Source organism: Rhagoletis pomonella, unplaced genomic scaffold (assembly GCF_013731165.1).
Source record: "Rhagoletis pomonella isolate Grant_MI unplaced genomic scaffold, Rhpom_1.0 Rhpom_scaffold_00008, whole genome shotgun sequence".
Taxonomy (NCBI): Eukaryota; Metazoa; Arthropoda; class Insecta; order Diptera; family Tephritidae; genus Rhagoletis; species Rhagoletis pomonella.
The window spans coordinates 44,242,975-44,261,816 of NW_023458562.1; the positions used below are offsets into that span (position 1 = coordinate 44,242,975).

The following is an 18,842-nucleotide window of genomic DNA, read 5'->3' on the forward strand; positions in this document are numbered from 1 at the left end:
AAAAAAACGCTGTTGGAAAAACTTTCACTGAAAAAAAAAACAAAACAGCCTGCGAGACATAGTGTGTGTGAAAGATTTTTAGTTTAATAGGTTTTCTGTGTAAAAGCTTTCGAGCGTGAAAGCTTACTAGTGTAAAAGCTTTTCTGTATGAAAGCTTATGAGTGCAAAAGTTTCTCCGTATGAAAGTGTATAGGTTTTCGCATGTAAGAGCTTTTTATGTGTGAAAGCTTTGGCGTGTCAACAAAGTCTGCGTGAGTACAATGAGTATAAAAGCTATTTAAGTACCCTGATTGGTGAGAGTTTATGTCCGAGTAGCTACAGTAGTCTAGGCGTAGTAGGAGTAATAGAAGTGGGCATGACATCAGCCAGAGCGCGTGCGCATAGAAAGAGTGGGTAATGCTTTATTTGGCGGAAAGCAAACTAAGCTAGTCTAAAGTGATATTTTTAAAACTATAATAAAATTACTTTTAAATTGTAAAACAATGTAGAACTAAATTAAATTTAATTGGCAACATACGCAGCATTTTTTCTCTTCATCATCCTTTAACTTTGCAACAAAAAATACATTTAAAATGATTGCAAATAGTAATGTAATCCTAAAAATTATGTAGGCAGCAAAGTAAATAACACAAATTACACTGGACTTCATTGGTTTGTAAACTAAGCAAAAACTTAAGTTGACACAAAATATTAAGGTAGTAACGGTCAATCAAATACTATTATATTAAATAAAGTAAAAAAAAATATTACAAGAAAATTACGCATAATAATCACAAGAGATCTAAGTATGTAAAAGTTAGCATTTTAACAACAAAATCATTTTTAACAATTTCTCTTCATAGGTTCAATACACAATTTAAACGTATACAGCAAACACTTAGAAAATTATTATAAAAAAAAAGAATACGCAAAAAACTTCAATTAAAAACTAGCAAACGAAATTTTAGCGAGCGAGAAAACAAGTTAAAATGCTTAAATTATTATGAAATCCTCTTTAAAATAATTACTTAACAAAAGTTGCGTTATAAACACCTACACTATAATCTAATATCTAAGGCAAAACTACCACAAATTTAAATGTAATGCTTTAAAATATCTGACTACTCTATAGAAACAAATTAAAAACTACGATAATAACACGCAAGTGTCTTACATTTCTTGCAGTGTAATGCGCACGACCGCGTATAGCAACTGAGAGAGAGACACAGAGAGAGCGCGCGCTACTAAGCGCTTCATTTACGTCATATTCGTTGCATATTGTAGTTGTTGGTACATATGTATGTATGTACTTATATAGGATATCTGTATTTAAAGTTAGTTAAAGGAACAGCTGAACGATGGAAATTAAATAAATTACTTGAATGTGACATAACAAAACGAAGAAATCTTGAAATATTTTCAAAACAACATTTAATTAAAAAAAAAAATACTTCCTTGTGTTTCTATGTACTAGTAAAGGCAGTGTTTGAACTGAATTTTTCTTTATACTGAATTAATTCAAATAATTAGGAGCTTACAGAGAAGATATGAGTGTAATAAAAGTGAGAGCACATAAGAGAGCACAACAACGAATTCGAGTGCCTGTGGATAATACACAGCACCAAATAGGCTAATAGTAAGCCACACTACTTACAGCTAACTATGTAGATTATTTGTAAGTAATTGTATAAACAAACAAAAAAGAGCAAAAAGAAAAAGTTTTATCAAAACAACCGCAGTGAGGGTTGCTTACCTAAATAACAACTAAAGTGAGTGCTCAAGTAATAGAGAGCGCGAAAGAGCGGCTGAAAAGGAGCGCAAACGAAAAGAGTTGCTCAAAGCACATATTCCACGCTTTCATGAGGTGAAAGGTCTCCCAATAGTAATTTCGCTGAAGACTTTCAATTACCTTCATTCAATGATTTACATAACTAATTCACTTTTAACTCCCTTTCATCCACTCCTCCAAGCTCTAATATTAAATTTGGTGTATAATGTGCTTGTAGCGTAACAGCTTCCACTGGGTTTCGGGTGCGTATGTTTGCTACAACGTCAACAACTTCTGCTTACCAATACAACGCCACCTTTTTGTTTAATTTGTATTTATTTATTTATTTTACTTCTTCAAACGCTCCGATCTATGTTGTACACACTGAAGCACGGCGTTCGTTACTATTAATTTTCGATTCTTTTACTTCGTTGGTGATACGTAACTAAGACTATTTCTCTTCTAGTTTAACCATAGCTAACTCTATGCATACCTATGTATCTACATATTAGTAGCTTTATCTCCTACCAGTTTTCTTAAGTTTTAAGTGGTGTAACAAGCTTTTTTAGGAACCACATGTAAAACCCCAATTCTTTTTATGTAGGTATATTTTTCATGGCTTTATAGGAACGAAAACAAATTGATACGCAATAACTTAATTCACAGCTAAGCACATATTTTTAACGTACTAATGTCATGTGAAAGTGAAAGCTTCATTCAAGTTCAATTTCCTTAATCAAAAGCTTAACGTAATTTAAATGCTAATTTCAAATTGTTTGAATCGTTCTGCCAAACTAATTTGTTTCGAAAATTTAAACATATCATTTACAACTACAACTCTACAAACTTCGGAAAGCTTTCGCTATGGTTTTAAAAATTTTTTAAACTTGTGTTTACCTACGTGACTCGCATTTTTTCTCATTATGCTTGGAAATTTCAAAAAGCTATCACAGTGTATCGTTTGCTGTGCTTATCGTTGTTTTTTTTAATTTTTATGTTTTACTCCTACTCTAACTGAGCTTACTAAGCTTGCCTAAAATTAATTAAAAAAACAATGAAAATGCACTAATTTAAAAAATGTTGTTTATTTTTTGTTTTTTTTTTCTCTAGAATTGAACTTTTGCGAAAGCTCGTGTTCTATACTTTAAATTTTTAATGGCAATATCGAACTTTCGACATAAACATAACCTATTTCGGTTAAATGGCATGAATAAGGCAGAGAAATAATTCACAAACACAAAATTTGTTGTGAGCATACATATGCAATAAAAAGTTAAAATGGAAATTCCAAGACTAAAACAAGTACTGCCGAAGTAGCTCATTTATTATACCTTTTTATGGCAACGTCATTCTACTTAGAGAAGCTTTGAAAAGGTGTGTGACTTAAATTTATTTTTTATTGCAAATCTCATTTCATGTTTCACGTGTAAGCTTTTAAGGTAGAGCTTTCAGCGCTATGCAGAAACTCATGAGCACTTTTGAGTGCAAATTGTTAGCAAAGCAGGAGTAAAAGACGAAGGAGTAAAAAAGCACGGAATAAAAGCACATTTTTTTAGTGCGAAAGCTTAGCGGCGTTTAGTTTTATTTTCAGGAATTATAGATTCACTGCAAGTGGCATTTTGTCGTTGTTAAGTTTTTCTCTAAAATCTCTATTAATTTATTTCCATCACATAGGCTGTACAAAGCTTTCGATAGCTCGTCATTTTAGGTTATACCCGAAAAATAGGCACTAAATATTAATATAAAAAAATTTCGTTTGAAAGTCCAACTATTCGTTTCGTAAAGTACGCTTAAGTAACTTTTTAAGTACAAGTGCTACGACTAGGCGCTGCAAAAAGCTTTTGCCAAGCTTTTTCTCATAAAAAGTTGCAACGCAGCACCTTGCCGGTTTTCTGTTAGACTCAGCTAACAAGTAAGTTTGTCATATCCGTTAGTTTCGTAAGTCTCTGAAGCTCACGATGCATATGCGCTTTTCCGCCTCCTCGGAAGACACTTTACGATGTCTTCATCTTCTTGTATGGGTTCAACACCATGGCACTGCCTGTAGCACTGCCCGGCGCCGCGGCCATACCAGGCAGCGCGGCTGGCATACCCGCCGCCGTTGGTAGACCAGTTGGCATGGCACCAATAGCCGCATATGGATAAGCGGCGGCTGCCGGCGCAGCCATCATTCCAGCTGGGTAAAAGAAACCTTGCTGTTGCATTGCAGCCGCAGCGGCGGCAGCGGCATATTGCGGATTACCAGCGGCGGCTGTAGGTGCGGCAGCCAGCTGCATAGCCTGAGGACGCAGCGCATTGTGCGCCGCAGCTGCGCTAATATAACCGCCAGCAGCGGAAGAAGGTCGTGTCAGTAGTCCACCGGCTGCTGCAGCTGCGGTGCCTGGTGTGGGTGTATGCACTCGCGTACCGACAGGTGTCGACATGCCCGAATTGGGCAGCGAACCCGCCGACAGGGCTGAACGCTGCAGCTGCTGCGCATATGCGGCATGCTGTGCATGAGCGGCAGCCAACTGCTGAGACTGTGCCGCCTGTTGGGCATGTGCGGCGTGCTGCAGTAGCGCGGCATGTTGTTGATGGGCAGCTATGGCATTGGCGCTACTTGGCAGCGCGGTCATGTAGGCTTTACCCAATTGTAGGCCGGCATAGCTGGCTGCGGTTGGCATGGCAGCAGCAGCAGCGGTAAGCGGTTTGCCGCTCAAGGCCGTTGCGTTGGCAGCGGCGGCCATCTTCATCGCATTAATATAGTTCTTTTGTGCGGCCTCCTTGGCAAGAGCGCTGGCATCGGCATAATAGCCTGTAGGCGTAGCGCTGCCGTAGGCGCTGTAGGCATAAGTGGGTGTTAGTGTGCCAGTGGCAGCAGCCGATGAAGGCGTAATGCCATACGCTGATGCGTACGATGGTACAGTCATGCCGGACGCGGCGGACATGTGCGCCATTGTGGTTGTGGGTGTGGCATAGCCGCCATGAGAAGCCGCCAGGAGGTTGGCGTACGAGGTGGCCACGCTTGTGGGCACCGCGGCGTACTGGTTGTAGAGACGCAACATTTGTTGTTGCTGATGCTGTTGTTGTTGGGCATGCTGGTAGGCAACCGCTGAGGCGGCGGAAACAGCCGTGGAGGCAACCGAATGTGGTGTGGGCAATATGCCAGTGGCGGCGGTGGATGAAGTGGAGGTGGCGTGACCGTTCAAGCCACTGTAGCTGTTGTAAGACTGCGAGTCGGCGTGCGCGCCATTCGAAAGACTGGTGGACGGATAAGAGGAGGCGGCTGTAACATACGCATGTGCGGCTTGTGCAGCGTGTGCTTGTGCTTGTGAAGCGTAAGCGGCGTATGCGGAGTAAGCCAAGTCGTTGGCGGTACTAGCGGCCGTTGACGCTTTGTGTGTGGTGTACTTGACCGGCGAATTGGCGACGCTGTATTGGTTAGCGGAAGCATTGTACGTGTACTTGCTGTAGCTATAGCTATTAGTGATGCTGCTTTTGTTGCTGTTGTAACTGCTATCCCCGCTAGCTTCTCTATCACTTCTATATGTGCTAGCATTGTCCGTTTGCGGGGTTAGTGCCAATGTGGTTGCTGCTGTTTTTGTGGTGTCTATAGTGTGTTCACCCACAGCAGCAGCAGTGGCAGTTGCAGCAGTTGTAGTCGTTGTTGTTGTTATGCTAGCGCCTATATCTGCCGATGTGGCGGTCGTAGTAGCCGCATTGATGCCGTCGCCAGCGATGTCTTCACTGTCGCATTCAACTGCCGCTGTTGCTGCTGCGGTGGCTGCTGTAGGTGGTGTTGTTGTCATGGCGGGCGCTAACTTATTACTACCACTACTCAAAATATTATTATTCACATATAATACATTATTGTTATTGTTGTTGCTACTAGCCATGTTACTATCGCCATTGCCATATGGTAAATACGTTGACGAAATTGTTGCTGCTGTTGCCGTCGGCGAGGAGGACACTGCTGGTGGCGGTGGCGACGACGAGCCATTGCTACTCACATCTGTACCGTTATTACTAGCCTGCATGTGTACGCTACTACTACTTGTCTCATACAAACTACTAACATCTGCTGCTGTATTTGTTGTTGTTGCTGCTGCTGTACGGTTTTCATTTAGGGGTGGTGGTGTTGTTTGCAATGATTCTGTGTGCATGGATGAGTAGTGGTGCGTGCTGTTTGCTGTGGAGGGAGGGGAGGTTGAGGTAGGGGGTGTTAGGGCACTAGAATTGCTATTGTCATGATTATTATTTATATTATTGTTGCTATTATACAGGGTGCTATTGCTACTGTAATGATGGTGTGAATGGTAATTGGATGTGGCGGTTGTTGTTGTTGAGGGTATTGCAGAGGATGGTGGAGGTGGTGGCAATAAGTGCAACTGGTGTTGTTGTTGTTGCTGCTGTTGCAAGTGTTGGTTGTGTAGCTGTTGTTGTTGTTGTTGGTGGTGGTGGAGGTGATGTTGTTGTGTTGTTGTAATACTAGCACCTAATAATGAGGCCGCCGCTGTTGTTGTACTGGCGGCTGCTGCTGCGGCGGCGGCGGCGGTTGCTTGTGCTGCTGCTGTTGCAGTAGTAGCATTATACGGATTCATATTGGTAGTAGTAGTAGTAGAAGTAGTAGAAGTACTCAAAGTAGAAGTACTGGTAGTGGCGCTCAATGGCGCCCCACCATTTTGAGATTGGTACTCACATGACACTGGTACGAACGGCTGTTGCAGTTGCATGAGTTGCTGGTAGGTGGTCGCGCCGGGCTGATACACTGGAATACCGGATTTTTCGGCAGCGGGACGCTTGAACGGAACCATGCCGGAGAAAGCCTGTTGAAAAAAAGCAAAGAAAGAGGGAAAGAGAGACAGAAAACGGGAGAAAGTGGGAAAATAAAAAAAGTATTTTTAATGAATTTGTTTTTGGAAATTTGATTATGAGTTTAATAAAAGCTTTCAATAAACAGTAACGCTAAACTAGCTTACGAACTGACTAAAAGTGTAACTTCGAAGCTTATGCAGAGGCTTATACATAAAAGCGATATGAGCTTTACGCTACATCTACGAGTATGGACATTAAAAAATATTAAAAAAAAAAAAAAAAATGCTGGTGGTGTGCAGTCGGCGATGAATAGTATACGAGGTGTAAACGAATAATTTTTTAAGTGAAAAAAAGTAATAAACATATGCGTAATAATAAATTGAGAAAAATTAGAGCTTTTTGGAAGAGCAAAGCTAGATGCTGAAAGAAACCTAAGAATAATAGTAATAATACTTTAAGAAAAAAATGCTTTTTAAGCAGAGAAAAGCTTTTTAAAAGTTAAAACGGAAATCCAAAAGCGATTAAATGGAGCGTGGAGAGTTCAACATTATTGGAAGAGCAAATAATATATTAAAATAATGAAACGATTTTCAAAAACTTTCCCAAATTTCACTGAAAAAATAAATAATATAAAACGAAACCACGAAACGGGCAAAGCACTTTTTTTCTGAAAGAATAAAGGGTATACAGAGAAATGACATGTATTTCTAAAACTTTAGCAAATAGCTTTTTAAGTTCATTTTGAATTATGCTAACAAAATTAAAAAAAAAATAAACTATTAATTCCTTTTGAGAAAACTCATAAAAAATAAGCAACGAATTAAAAACGTATGCGCTACAGCTTTCCACATGTAATAAGTGCAACATATACACAAAAGCTAAAAGTTTACAGGAAAAGTTGTACTATTGCTTTTAATTACGGTAAAAAATATGGAGAGTTACAAGTTTTTAAATTTCAATTTAAGCTAAAATAGCCACATTTGTTAGTCTTTTACAATTTCTTCTGTAAACTTTAAAAGCTCAGAATTGTTGTAAGTGTCTGCTATTCGGCTTTTCTGCGCTTAAAGAAAAAGGACCTAGAGTTTGCTTAGGCATTTAAATTTAAATCAGTTGCGATCAAAGAGAGCTTTCACTGTGTACGTGAACTTATAAAACAGCTTCGCTCGTGTGCCGTGTTTTGATCGCGAGTGATGTAAATCACATTTATCTACATCAAAGGCACACGTGGGGCAGGCGCAAAATAAAAGCTCTCGAATGCAAACGCTTATTTAAATAGTAAATACTGCCAACAAAAATAAAAGCTGCAAGGAAGCTTTCAAATACTTAAAAGCTCTGGCTTGATAACAGTGCCTTCTTCGAGGCATTTAGTTTAATTTAATTTTAATTGGGCTATGCATATTCTAAATATCGAGGCCATAAACTATAGTTTACAAGTTTTTAAAAAGATAAGCTTTTAGAGTTGATTTTGTAAACAGCGAATTTCTACTATGCTTTTGTTGGGTTAAGACTACTACTTTGCAAAAACTTTTGAAATTTGGCAACAAAAAGGGTAAGTATGGTTCAAGTATCAGCTTTAAGCGGAGGCATTATTTTACTTTGATGTTTGAAGGGATGCAGAGCCACAGGCTTCAATCAAGCTCTATGATATTCTTGATTTTTAAAAGATTTACAACATTTTCACCATTTACAAAAAATAAAAAATACCTTTATGTACCCTTAAGAGTACTTTAGATGGGTAAAAGATCTGAGTAGCCAGCACTGGTTAACGCTAACCAATAACAAATTTAATCTAAGAACAGATTTTGTTCAATAAAAGTTGTCCTTTGACGTATAGTCAAACATTAATTCTTATCGCCAAAAAAGTGAGGATTGAAAAAGAGATACAAGATTAAAAGCTCAATGAAAGCTTTTACGATTTGCATCTTCTTAAAGCAATGTTGGCCACTTCATAGGCTCGTGTGCCAAAGCTTTCTGTACAATTTGCATACAGCTAACACAAAATAAAAGCTTTCACTGGCCAACACTGGCTTAAAGAAGCAAGGGGGGGGGAGAGAGCTTTCACTCTGCACGCGTCTATACAAAATACAGCAAGTTTAAGAGAGCTTTGCCCGCGGGTGAGGCGTTTCTCATCTCCGGTTTAAAGCTTAACTCTACTATTTTTTCTGCGTTAATATAGAAAATCTATTAGGATGTAGAATGAGAACGATGCAAAGCTTTATTAATAAATATGTAAATATGTATGCTTTCAGCAGCTTTCTTTAGAGTCCTAGCTAATTTGATTTCATTTGAAAACTAGCATTCTGTATAAATTAGGAAATAGCTTGAGCTTTGTGTACTACTCAAAAGCTTTAAAACGAGTTTATGTTGAGGAATTGTTATTGTAATTTCTTTAAACATGTCAATGTTTTATTTAAATTATATCTACGAAGGTGCTCGTTATTTTTTAAATAATCATGCATGCATTTAAAGAGTCCAAATAAAATTTCGTAAAACTTGAAAGAGTAAGAAAGTAAATATTATTGTTTTTTTGTTTTGTTTTCAAAGAGTGAAGCAAAATTGATTTGTAGAAAAGGTATAATAGGTAGGAGTTTCAAAGGTACACAAAAATGCGGTTTTAGTACTTACGAAATTTTCATAGTAAAATGAACCAACCGTTTTAACATCCATCTATTTTTGGTGGTTTTGGCAAATGCAAGTGTCGTAATTTTTTTTTTGTTTTCGAAAAAATGTAGAATAAAGGCATACAGCCGCATTGTTGGCACAATAGAAGGCGCAGAGTAGCGGATGGATTGGTTGAAGTAGAAATTAGTTGTAGTGGTAACAGTAGTTGCGGGCAGAGTTGCATTTTGAAGTAGTAGAGGTAGTAGACAGTGGTTGCGGTGAGATAGTGGTTGTGGTGGTGATGATGGTTGCGTAGGCAAGTAGGCGAATAAGTAGTTGGAAGGCATTGAGAAGGCGGTGTTGTGATTAGGTTTTTTTTTATTTATTTTATTTTTTTTCATTGTTGTTAGTATACGATGCAGATTTATTATTATTATTATTTAATTTTATTTTTATCGAGTATTGATTTGTTGATGTTTAAAACACATATATTGACACACATTATGTAGAAACGCAAATGATGCAAACGAAGGTTGTGGAAGAAAAGAATACACAGAAAGAAAAAAAAAAACAGATGAAATTAGTTAAGTGATAATGATGAGCAATTAAGAACGATTAAGATTATTTGGTCGTTATAAACTAGCTATTTACTAGACGTAAACTAATAAATAGGTATACAATTTGAAGGTACTTTTTTGAGCTTTTAATTTCTATTGCTGTGTTGTGTTTAAAAGAAATAAAAGTTTAAACAAAAAATTAAGATTATGAAAAGTGTGCTACATTTTGCGCAAGTGCTTTATTTTTTGTTTGTTTTGTTGTTTAGCAAATTTTTTTATTGCTCATAAAAGCTTTATAATTTATAGATATTTATGCAGGAATGTTGTTTTACATTATTTTTGCTTTATGTGCCAGCAAATAAAATAAAGCAACAAAAAATAAGTGAACTTAAGTAACTTTCTGTACTCTGTAAGCTTTTAAGCTTGCGATCTTCAAATAAAGCAAACTATGCTTTTTGTTTAAATGGAAACAGTTGGAGCTTTTCGAAATATCTATTGCCCTTAGCTTTGAAGTATTAAAAAATTATGGAAAATTGTTTAGGTTTTACGGAAATTGTTAAGTAACTTTCTGTACTTAAAAGCTTTTATGCTTGCAATCTTAAAATAAAGCTAACTATCCCTTTTTTATATAGAAATACGTTTGAGCTTTTTGGAATATTAACTTTAACTTTTATATATAATAAAATGGAAGCTTGTTTAGGTTTTAAGGGGATTGAACTTTTAGTGTTCGCGGACAAAGATATGTATATATAAGAAAATAATTTTTTTTTTTAAATTCACTTGAGTTTTTCGAAAGCTTGGTTTAAAGGAAAAAGGGCTCCTTCATTTGCTTTACTTCATTTCGACATGCCACGAGAGATCTTTTACGCTGTGCGAGCCCATATGAAATCTACAGAAGAGTCAATTTTTTGTAACGATTTTTGAAGTTTTTTGACCAAGGTTGGACACCAAGGACTTTTTCGTCAATAAAAAGCTAATTATATTGACATCTTTGCGCAAAGTTATCGTATGTGACACTTTTTCGAATTTTACTTTTTGAAGAAAATTTATTCTACACCGCACAATGTAACGCCTGCTAAAATATTGTAGCTATAACCCCTATAGTTACGCCAAAAACTAAATATATTTTATCATATGTTACAGTTCATTTTTTTTTTCTTAGGGAGAAATTAGCGTAAGTGCAATATGCTGTTACTCACAAAATTGAGTGTACGTTTTTTTTTGTTCTGAAAATACTTTACATATATTGAAAAAAAAAATGCGTAGGACAGTCAGCCCGAAAATTCTCAAAAGTTAACGCGGATTGCACTAAAATTTAATGGGCTATAGAACTGCTTACCTGAATTGTTTTTAGAAAGTCGTATTAAAGATGTTGCCATTTTGCTGGAACTTTGCAGATTTTTCTTAATTTTTTTTTGTTGTTAATTTTGTATTAAAGTATAAGCTAGATTTTAATACAAAATTAACAAAAGAATTTTAGCTTGTAAAGCATTGCGAATATTAACAAAAAAATCGTACACTAAATTTTGTGAGTAACAATAAAAGAATTTTGTACGTTGTGAAAAAAGTTCAAAAAATTCAAAAAAATTTGAAAAATAGAAAACACTTTCTTCTCTAAAACATGGCTGAGGAGCCGATTGCTCCGAGATGTAAGACAACTTTTTATGTAAATGGTGACGATCTTCGTAAGCATGACAAAGCTAAATCTTCTGCTTTGCCTTTTGAAAAGCCTTAAGCTTTCAAAAAGTTTTAGTTGCTTTATTTTTTGTTCTTTGAGCAAACAAAATCGTTTGTCCTCGTAATGTAGTATTTATTGCAGTACGCGTCCATATTAAAAAGCCCACAAAAAGCTATTTTTTGGTAGTGACTGCTATAGATATATTCATGGCGACTTTTTTTAATTGCTTTATAAGAACTCTGGCTAACACTAAAGATTTAAAGCTCAATATTTCATTAAGTTTGTTTTTTATTAGAGGTTTGATTTTTAATCGAAGTTAACTTTTGGGTATCTTAATTGCTTAAGTTTGATCCTTAAAATACAATAATTTCACTTTAACCTCTATAGATTATACGAGCTTTTTGCAGTTAATTCTTAATTTCTTGTTGCTCTGGCGACCAACAACCGTTTAATTAGCCCTATAGCCAACACTTGCCTCACTAAATTTGTATGATGTATGTATGCTTGCATCTAAATGTATTTAGGTACATTTGGAAGTTATATGCCTAATATACTTACATGTACATACATATTTCTTAATCAATAACATTAAAACTTGTCGCTCCGAATGCGCGTTATCACGCGTTTTTTGCTTGTCCAAACTACTTCATATGTACATGGGAATTGGGAAGACTGAGGAGCCATAAATAGGGGGTTGCTTATAAGGCAATTTGATTGATTGAAATCAGACTGATTTAGATGACTATCAAAAATTGATTGATATACTGCATGAGGTATACATTAACTACAAGAAATAAATACGTATGCATTCGTCAACACAGTATATATTCAAGTACATATTTATGTAGTACTAGGTTGACTCGGCTTTTTTAAACCGGTTTCCACTGTTCTTTGATATCTACATATAGGCGGTTTTTTTGAAAACCTTGATATTTCGAATATCGAATAAACCAGACCTTTGTTTTATCGAATAAACTGATTTCTTTTCATTTGATACAAATCTTGACCTCTCAATAAAGGTTTTGAGTTTTTCGAAATTTCCAAGGCTTTTCGAATTTTTATCTAAAAAAAATTTACACGTATTTGGCTGTGCTCTTTTCGAAATAAATGCTATCTTTACCGTTAATAGTCTTATTTTAATTTTTGGTCATGACTTCATACCGAGATAAGCATTTTCACTGTGTGAAAACTATCTAAAATAAAACTGGTTTATCCGGTTTTTTCTCAATTTCAATATCGAGTATTGTTTTTTTTCAAATTGTAAATTTTCGAATAACTCGAAAACCGGTTTAGAAAAAAGGCGAATAATCGAACTTCTTAGTATGTACGTTGGTATGTTCGCATTTTTCTACTAATAATTAAATATGAGGTTGATATCTTTCCGTTTTCTGTTTTTCACTCAGGGCGAACGCTTTGCACCATTGAAAAAAAAAAGAAATAGATAAAAAGACTAAAAATTGCACTTAATCACTTGCTTAAGTATCATGAAAATCGAGCTTGCTTACTTATAATTATGCAATAGGACGGTCCTTGAAATATCAACACCAAAATAGTATATGAGGCCTCTTTATTTACGTACAAAAAAAAATGACAACCAGGAAAACTTAAATATTTAAACAAAAAAATTCAAGAGTCGCTATTAAAGTTTAAAAATTTTGACTTTGACCAGCTATGGCTCAGCGTATTGAAACTTATTCTATTCATATGTACATTTTATTGAATTTTTGCGATTTACAAAAATCTAAATTTTTCAAACCCTTGTAACGACTTCTAAAAATTTGTTAAAAAAATTTGAAATTTCGTGTATGTCTTCATTTCGTACGCTGAACAAAATAAAGGGGTGTCAATGATGTGATATTTTATGTTATTTATTTTAAGGACAACCCTAATATGCACCTTAATTTATGTCCGCGGAACTTTTCGAAAGCCCAAACGAAATTTTAAATTAGTGATGCTCGGAACAACGCCCGCTTCCGGAACTCTCTAACGCTTTCCGGAGATTTAATATGAGCGCGCGCATAAATACAGTAAAAGCACTCTCTGCTCGCCTCGATTTTAAAAACATCTGTTTAACAGGGATTTTTCTTAGAGGCGCGTTTCTTAATGAATATTTTCAATTTTGCAGAAGAATCAAAAGTTTCTTTAATCGGAGTTCAATGCGAGCTGTTGCTATAAAAAAATTAAAAAAAATGCTTAGTTTTTATGTAGGTTTTTGTTTTAGTAGGTTTTTCGAAATTTTCTGCTCTGTATTTATTCATAAATAAACATTTTAGCTGGAAATAAAAAAGCTTTTCGAAAGCTCGATATTTTTAATACCTCTGGTTTACTGTCGTCAAGTCCAAAATAACCCCTGTGAGCAGCGTTCCAAAGTTTTCTGTACGTTTTATAACCGCGACGAGCAAGGAAAGCTTTTACTCGGTGCGCGTCCTTACAAAATTTATTTAAAGCTTTGGAAAGCTTCTCCCGTGGAATATATGTACGTACATTGTATTTGGGCGTGCATGTAGTAAAAGCTCTTGCTGATCGGCACTGCTACATGGAAGTGCACTGAGTAACAGGTTCTTTCTGATTGCCCCTGATCTACTTACATTTTCTTATAATCAAAAAGTCTCGTAAATTAATTATTTAAAGGGTTTTTATTTTTTTTTTAAGAAATCAAAATGCGCCGTTTATGTGAATCTTTTAATTGAAGCAATCGCGTCACTTTTTAGAGCTTTCGCGTGCGGAAACTTCGGATTTAAGATTTTTAAAAGCTGCCATATTGGCAACTTGCAATAACTTGCAAGTTTTGTGAAAATTTATAAAAGCCCACGATTTTCGGAGTAAGTTATCATATTAAACAAGTGCGTGGTGGTTTTATTTGATTGTACTCATGTTTTACTAAGAAGTTCGCAGTCATTTTAGCTCGCAAGTTATTTCAATGCTTCTTTAATCAACAGCAAAAGCTTACCACATAACAATTATCACCGTAAAAAGGTTTAAAATATATTTTTGTTTTAGTCAGTAGCTTCCATAAGAAAAACTCTTCAACAATGCGATAATGCATGATCAACTAAAGCTTTGGGCACATTTAGAAAGCTCAGTTTTGCGCGCCTGAAAGATTTTTATAAGCTCTGGAAGCTGAAGATCCTTCATAATTTTTGATTTGACATATGTATGTAGACATGTATAAGGCAAGCTTTTAAGCAGACTTCTAAAAAGCTCTAATTGCTTCTATTTGGTTTTTTGCGTATTTTTTTTTTAATACAAGCGTTAAAGCATGCATAGCAGGAAAGTCTGTAGATAATGCGGTGTACACACCAGGCAGCAAATTAAATGTAAGCAAAATTGAGCTTGAAATGAAAGTGTTTCACATTAAAGAAGCTTTGTTTTTAAGAATTTCTATAAAATAATTTAAAATAAAAAATGTTAACGAAATATAAATGGTGTCAGATTTAACCGAGATTGCGCAAACTAGCTTAAAAATTGTGTAATCATTGGTTAGAGCAAAATAATTTTAATTCTGGTTAAAAAATAACAATAAAAACTAGTTAAAGAGTGAGAAAAAGAGTTATGAAAAATATTTTTTCCATTTTTTTATATTTTAACTAAATAAGTAAGTTTTGTTTATATCAGTAAAACTTGCTTTTCCTCGAAAATCAATCAATTAAACAACGCAAAAGAAATGAACACAAACACAGTAGTACGAACAAATACATAAGTAACTATTTTAAACAACGAAACAAACACAAAACAACGAAAAATAAAGAACACAAAGTGAAGAAGAAGAAGAACAAATACCAGTTGCAACATGTCATTGTCCGCGGCGGCACGTTTCTTGCCCACTTCCAGCTGATGATGATGATGATGCTGCGCATGATGAGCGCCAGCGCCCCCACCGCCGCCAGCAGCGCTCGCACCCATGGCGAGCGCAGCAGCAGCGGCAACGGCGGCAGCATTGGCGGCATTCGTTTGCGATGTACCCTGGACGGCTTGAACTTGGGCGGCCTGCTGTTGAGCAGCGGCGGCTGCAGCGGCGACAACGGCAGCGGACGTCTGCATGGTGGCGGTCGAATGATGGTGCTGTTGTGGTTATTGTTGTTGTGTCGTCAAAGTCAGGTGTGTGCAATTTAGGGTGCAGGTAATGGAAAAGTATGTAAATGTGACAGTAGGTGCGTGAGAGTGTGTGATTGTGCGTTCAAGTGATTTATAGTCGTTTTGTTGAATTTGTTTATGCCATATTGGTTGTCAATTTTGGGATTTATGATTGAATTATTGTTTTTTTTCGCATGTAAAAAGTACGCGTTTTTATAATAAGTTATTAAATTAATTTTTTATTTGTGTCATTAATGTAATTTTATGGTTGATTTGCGGTCGAAAATAGCAAAAATAAAATTTAAAATGTCCGTTAATAACACATGGTCAGCACAATGACAATCATCAATTAATTTGGTGTGTTAAAATTTAATTTTGTTATTTGTTGTTGTTTGTTGCATGTGCAAACGGTAGTCATTTTTCAATGTCATAATTATTGTTTTTTGTATTTATTTTTGGAAGTTGTTCAATAAATAGCAAAAATTATTTCAGTTCATTAAGCACAATTGCATTTTGGACGAAATTCGTTTTAAAGGGATCAACAAAATTAACAATCAGATATTAACGAATTCCATGTAGTGAAAGCAAAATAAATTTTAAATTTAAATTTTTTAGAAACAAAAATTTTCAAATGAAATAAAGTGAAAACGTGTTGAGAGAAAATATTAATTGTTTTTAAATTTTTTTTTTTGAAAATATCACATTTTATTCATATTAATTATTTTTGTAGATTATTTAGAAAAATTGTAAAAAATATATATTTTGTTTTGAAATCCAAGTTTTGCATTTAAACGTGTCGACATATTGAAAAATATTTATTATTTAAGTCGATATTTTATTTATTTTTATTTAAAAAAGAATTATTAAGAAGTGAAAGTAATAAAAGTACAATTTATTTTTCGATATTTATTTAGAAAATTAATAAATTGTTTGAATTAATTTAAATTGGAAAATAAGTAAAAAATTTGTTGGAAAAAAAATTATTAATTCATTTGAAGTGGAAAACAAATTTAATTAAAAAATTAAATAAGATTTAAGTTCAGATGTTTTAGGAACACGTTTTCCAAACAAAGAAAAATATTAAGTAAAAATATTATAAGAAAATATGAATTGATTTTTTTCAATACATTCAATTTTGTCGATGCGATATTTATTAGTTTTTTGGTTTTATTTTAATTTATTTTATTTTTAAAATTTTTTTTGATTTTTTTAATTCAATTTTATTTATTTTCATTTTATTGAATTTTATTTTATTCAGTCCATGATTATGATTCACAAAAATTTATGATTTTTTTTGTTTGTGTATAAAGAAAATTTATAAATTGCGAGCAACAGTTGTTAAAAGTTTGTGCAAGTGTGTATGTGTGTGAGTGCGTACATGTATTTATGTATTGAATGAAATGAAAGTGCGCGTGCGTGCAGAGTTGTTTTTTGTTCGCAGACCATCATCCAACGAAGCATACATATAATATGCACGTATATGAGTGCCGTGGGCGCGCGCGTGTTTATGGTTTCAGGAAATTAGGAAGTAAATCGAAATCGAAATGAAAAAAATAAAAGAAAAAAGAAAAAATTTTTTGTTGGTTTTGTTGTTTTTAACTTTTGTTTTTGATACATATTTTTTCAATTTGATGTACTTAAAATTTAAAATGAACTTTTATTAAAAAAATGTATAAGAAATTATGTATGCATTATTAATAAAAATAATTTTAATAAGCTAGAGCAATTAGATCTCAAACTGTGAATACAATAATAAGTGTATGGAAAATTAGTTAAATATCTCTATATGGGATGATCAACTTATAAAACCCTAAGGAGACGCTAATGGATCATGGTTAAGTTATTTCCTCGTTTGATTGCGGTCTATCATCAGTAATTCGATAATTATAATTTTTCTTTAGCAATCTATTTGTATTTAAGATTTCATAAGAACTTTTATAAAATCTTGCATTTTCCCAACCGAATTTCGACCTTTTGTCAGCCATTGCGCAAGGAATTAATTTCATTGCTTCCTTAGGCCACGATAAAGTAGAAATGTGTCACTGAACAGGAATTGTTAAATATATTTTGCCGCCTCTTCATTTCTACTAGTTATTTTTGCAGTACCTAATCGCTTTAGGGGATCTGGATCTGGATCTAGATTTCATAGAACTTGAGTTAGTTTCTATAGGAATCATACACCATAAGAGGCAGTCATCTTATCACAACTGTGGTCGACGATCTGATGAAGACTTTGGAGAAAAGTGACTGCCCATGCTAATGACATAACGCTTTTTCAAAGAAAGCGCTAAAACACCCTGTACTTCCCACATATCATCTAAAGAGGACTGTATAAGATGAAGTACCTGAAATAATGGGCCTGTGAATTTTTTAGTGGATCGATAGAATTTGTAGGGCAAAATAGATGGAGGTGTACTCCACAACTTCAAATTTAGGCTCCCGGATTAATGTTTGGGTAATGTTTTCCAAGCAGAGCTAGGTGCAATAAGGGATGCCGCATTCGGATTACTTGCAATGGTAATACATTCCAAGATAGCCAGGCGGCAATTAGGGCCTCTGGCTGTTTTATCGTATCTTCGAAAACGGTAAGGAAACGCCTGACCTCTCTCGATGCCAACAAATTTCATTGCTATAAAGCTTTTGGGTTTTCAAGCCAAAGCGAAATCGTGGGCAATTGCATGGCCGAAGATATTGGGCGCTCTTGAAGAATTGTTGTCGACGAAGGAAAGGGTTGGGGCAAAAAGCTGTTTACTTCTGGAATTGTGGGATTTACTCAGCTTAGGCAATGCTGGATGAAAACCTTGATATGCAAGAAGGCTAGAACCTTCTGGGCACAAATTAACCGGCGGCAATAGGGAGACTTCTTGAAATTTTATAAGTCAGATCTCTCGTTACTGGTGGGAGTTCTATTTAACCGGATATTATCTGATTGGAGTGCATGCGCTGAAGCTCGACATCACCTTAAGCCGGCTGTATGGAGAATGATGAGGTAGCATCATCTCAACATATGATATTCGGATTCTTAGTTTTCTTTTTTCACTTCCAAGTTGGACTATTTCTTTGAGATCTAACTCGAAAAATCTTATATTTGCTAAATTTCCACTGGTGCCAAGATGTTTTTCCAATTGTAATTCAACACTTTGAAGCAATCCTCTTCTTTTGATTAAATGAAAAATAATCGAACTGCAAGAGTCGAAGTAACAAAAAAATAAAAAAATTATAAATAATGGAAAACTTGTCCTACAATATTAATGACTAAAATATGAAAAAGTTCCAACTGTAAAAGATTTAAATGCTTACTGCATACCTAAAATAGGCATTCTCAAAGATTTCAAATATTTATGGTAGGGGGAAAGCATCCTGTACCATACTTAATTGTGAATGGCTGTGA

At 35.0% G+C, this 18,842-nt stretch overlaps 1 protein-coding gene across 1 annotated transcript in view; it reads right to left on the minus strand.

Annotated features, from left to right (window-relative positions):
• Positions 1 to 611: 611 nt before the first annotated feature.
• Positions 612 to 18,842, minus strand: part of LOC118744930 (ice-structuring glycoprotein) — a gene marked incomplete in the record, with an annotated part of 581,188 nt that continues 562,957 nt past the window's right edge. The window contains 3 exon segments of the mRNA XM_036478369.1: positions 612 to 6,552; positions 9,167 to 9,208; positions 15,158 to 15,439. Coding sequence (XP_036334262.1) covers positions 3,742 to 6,552; positions 9,167 to 9,208; positions 15,158 to 15,439 — 3,135 coding nt within the window.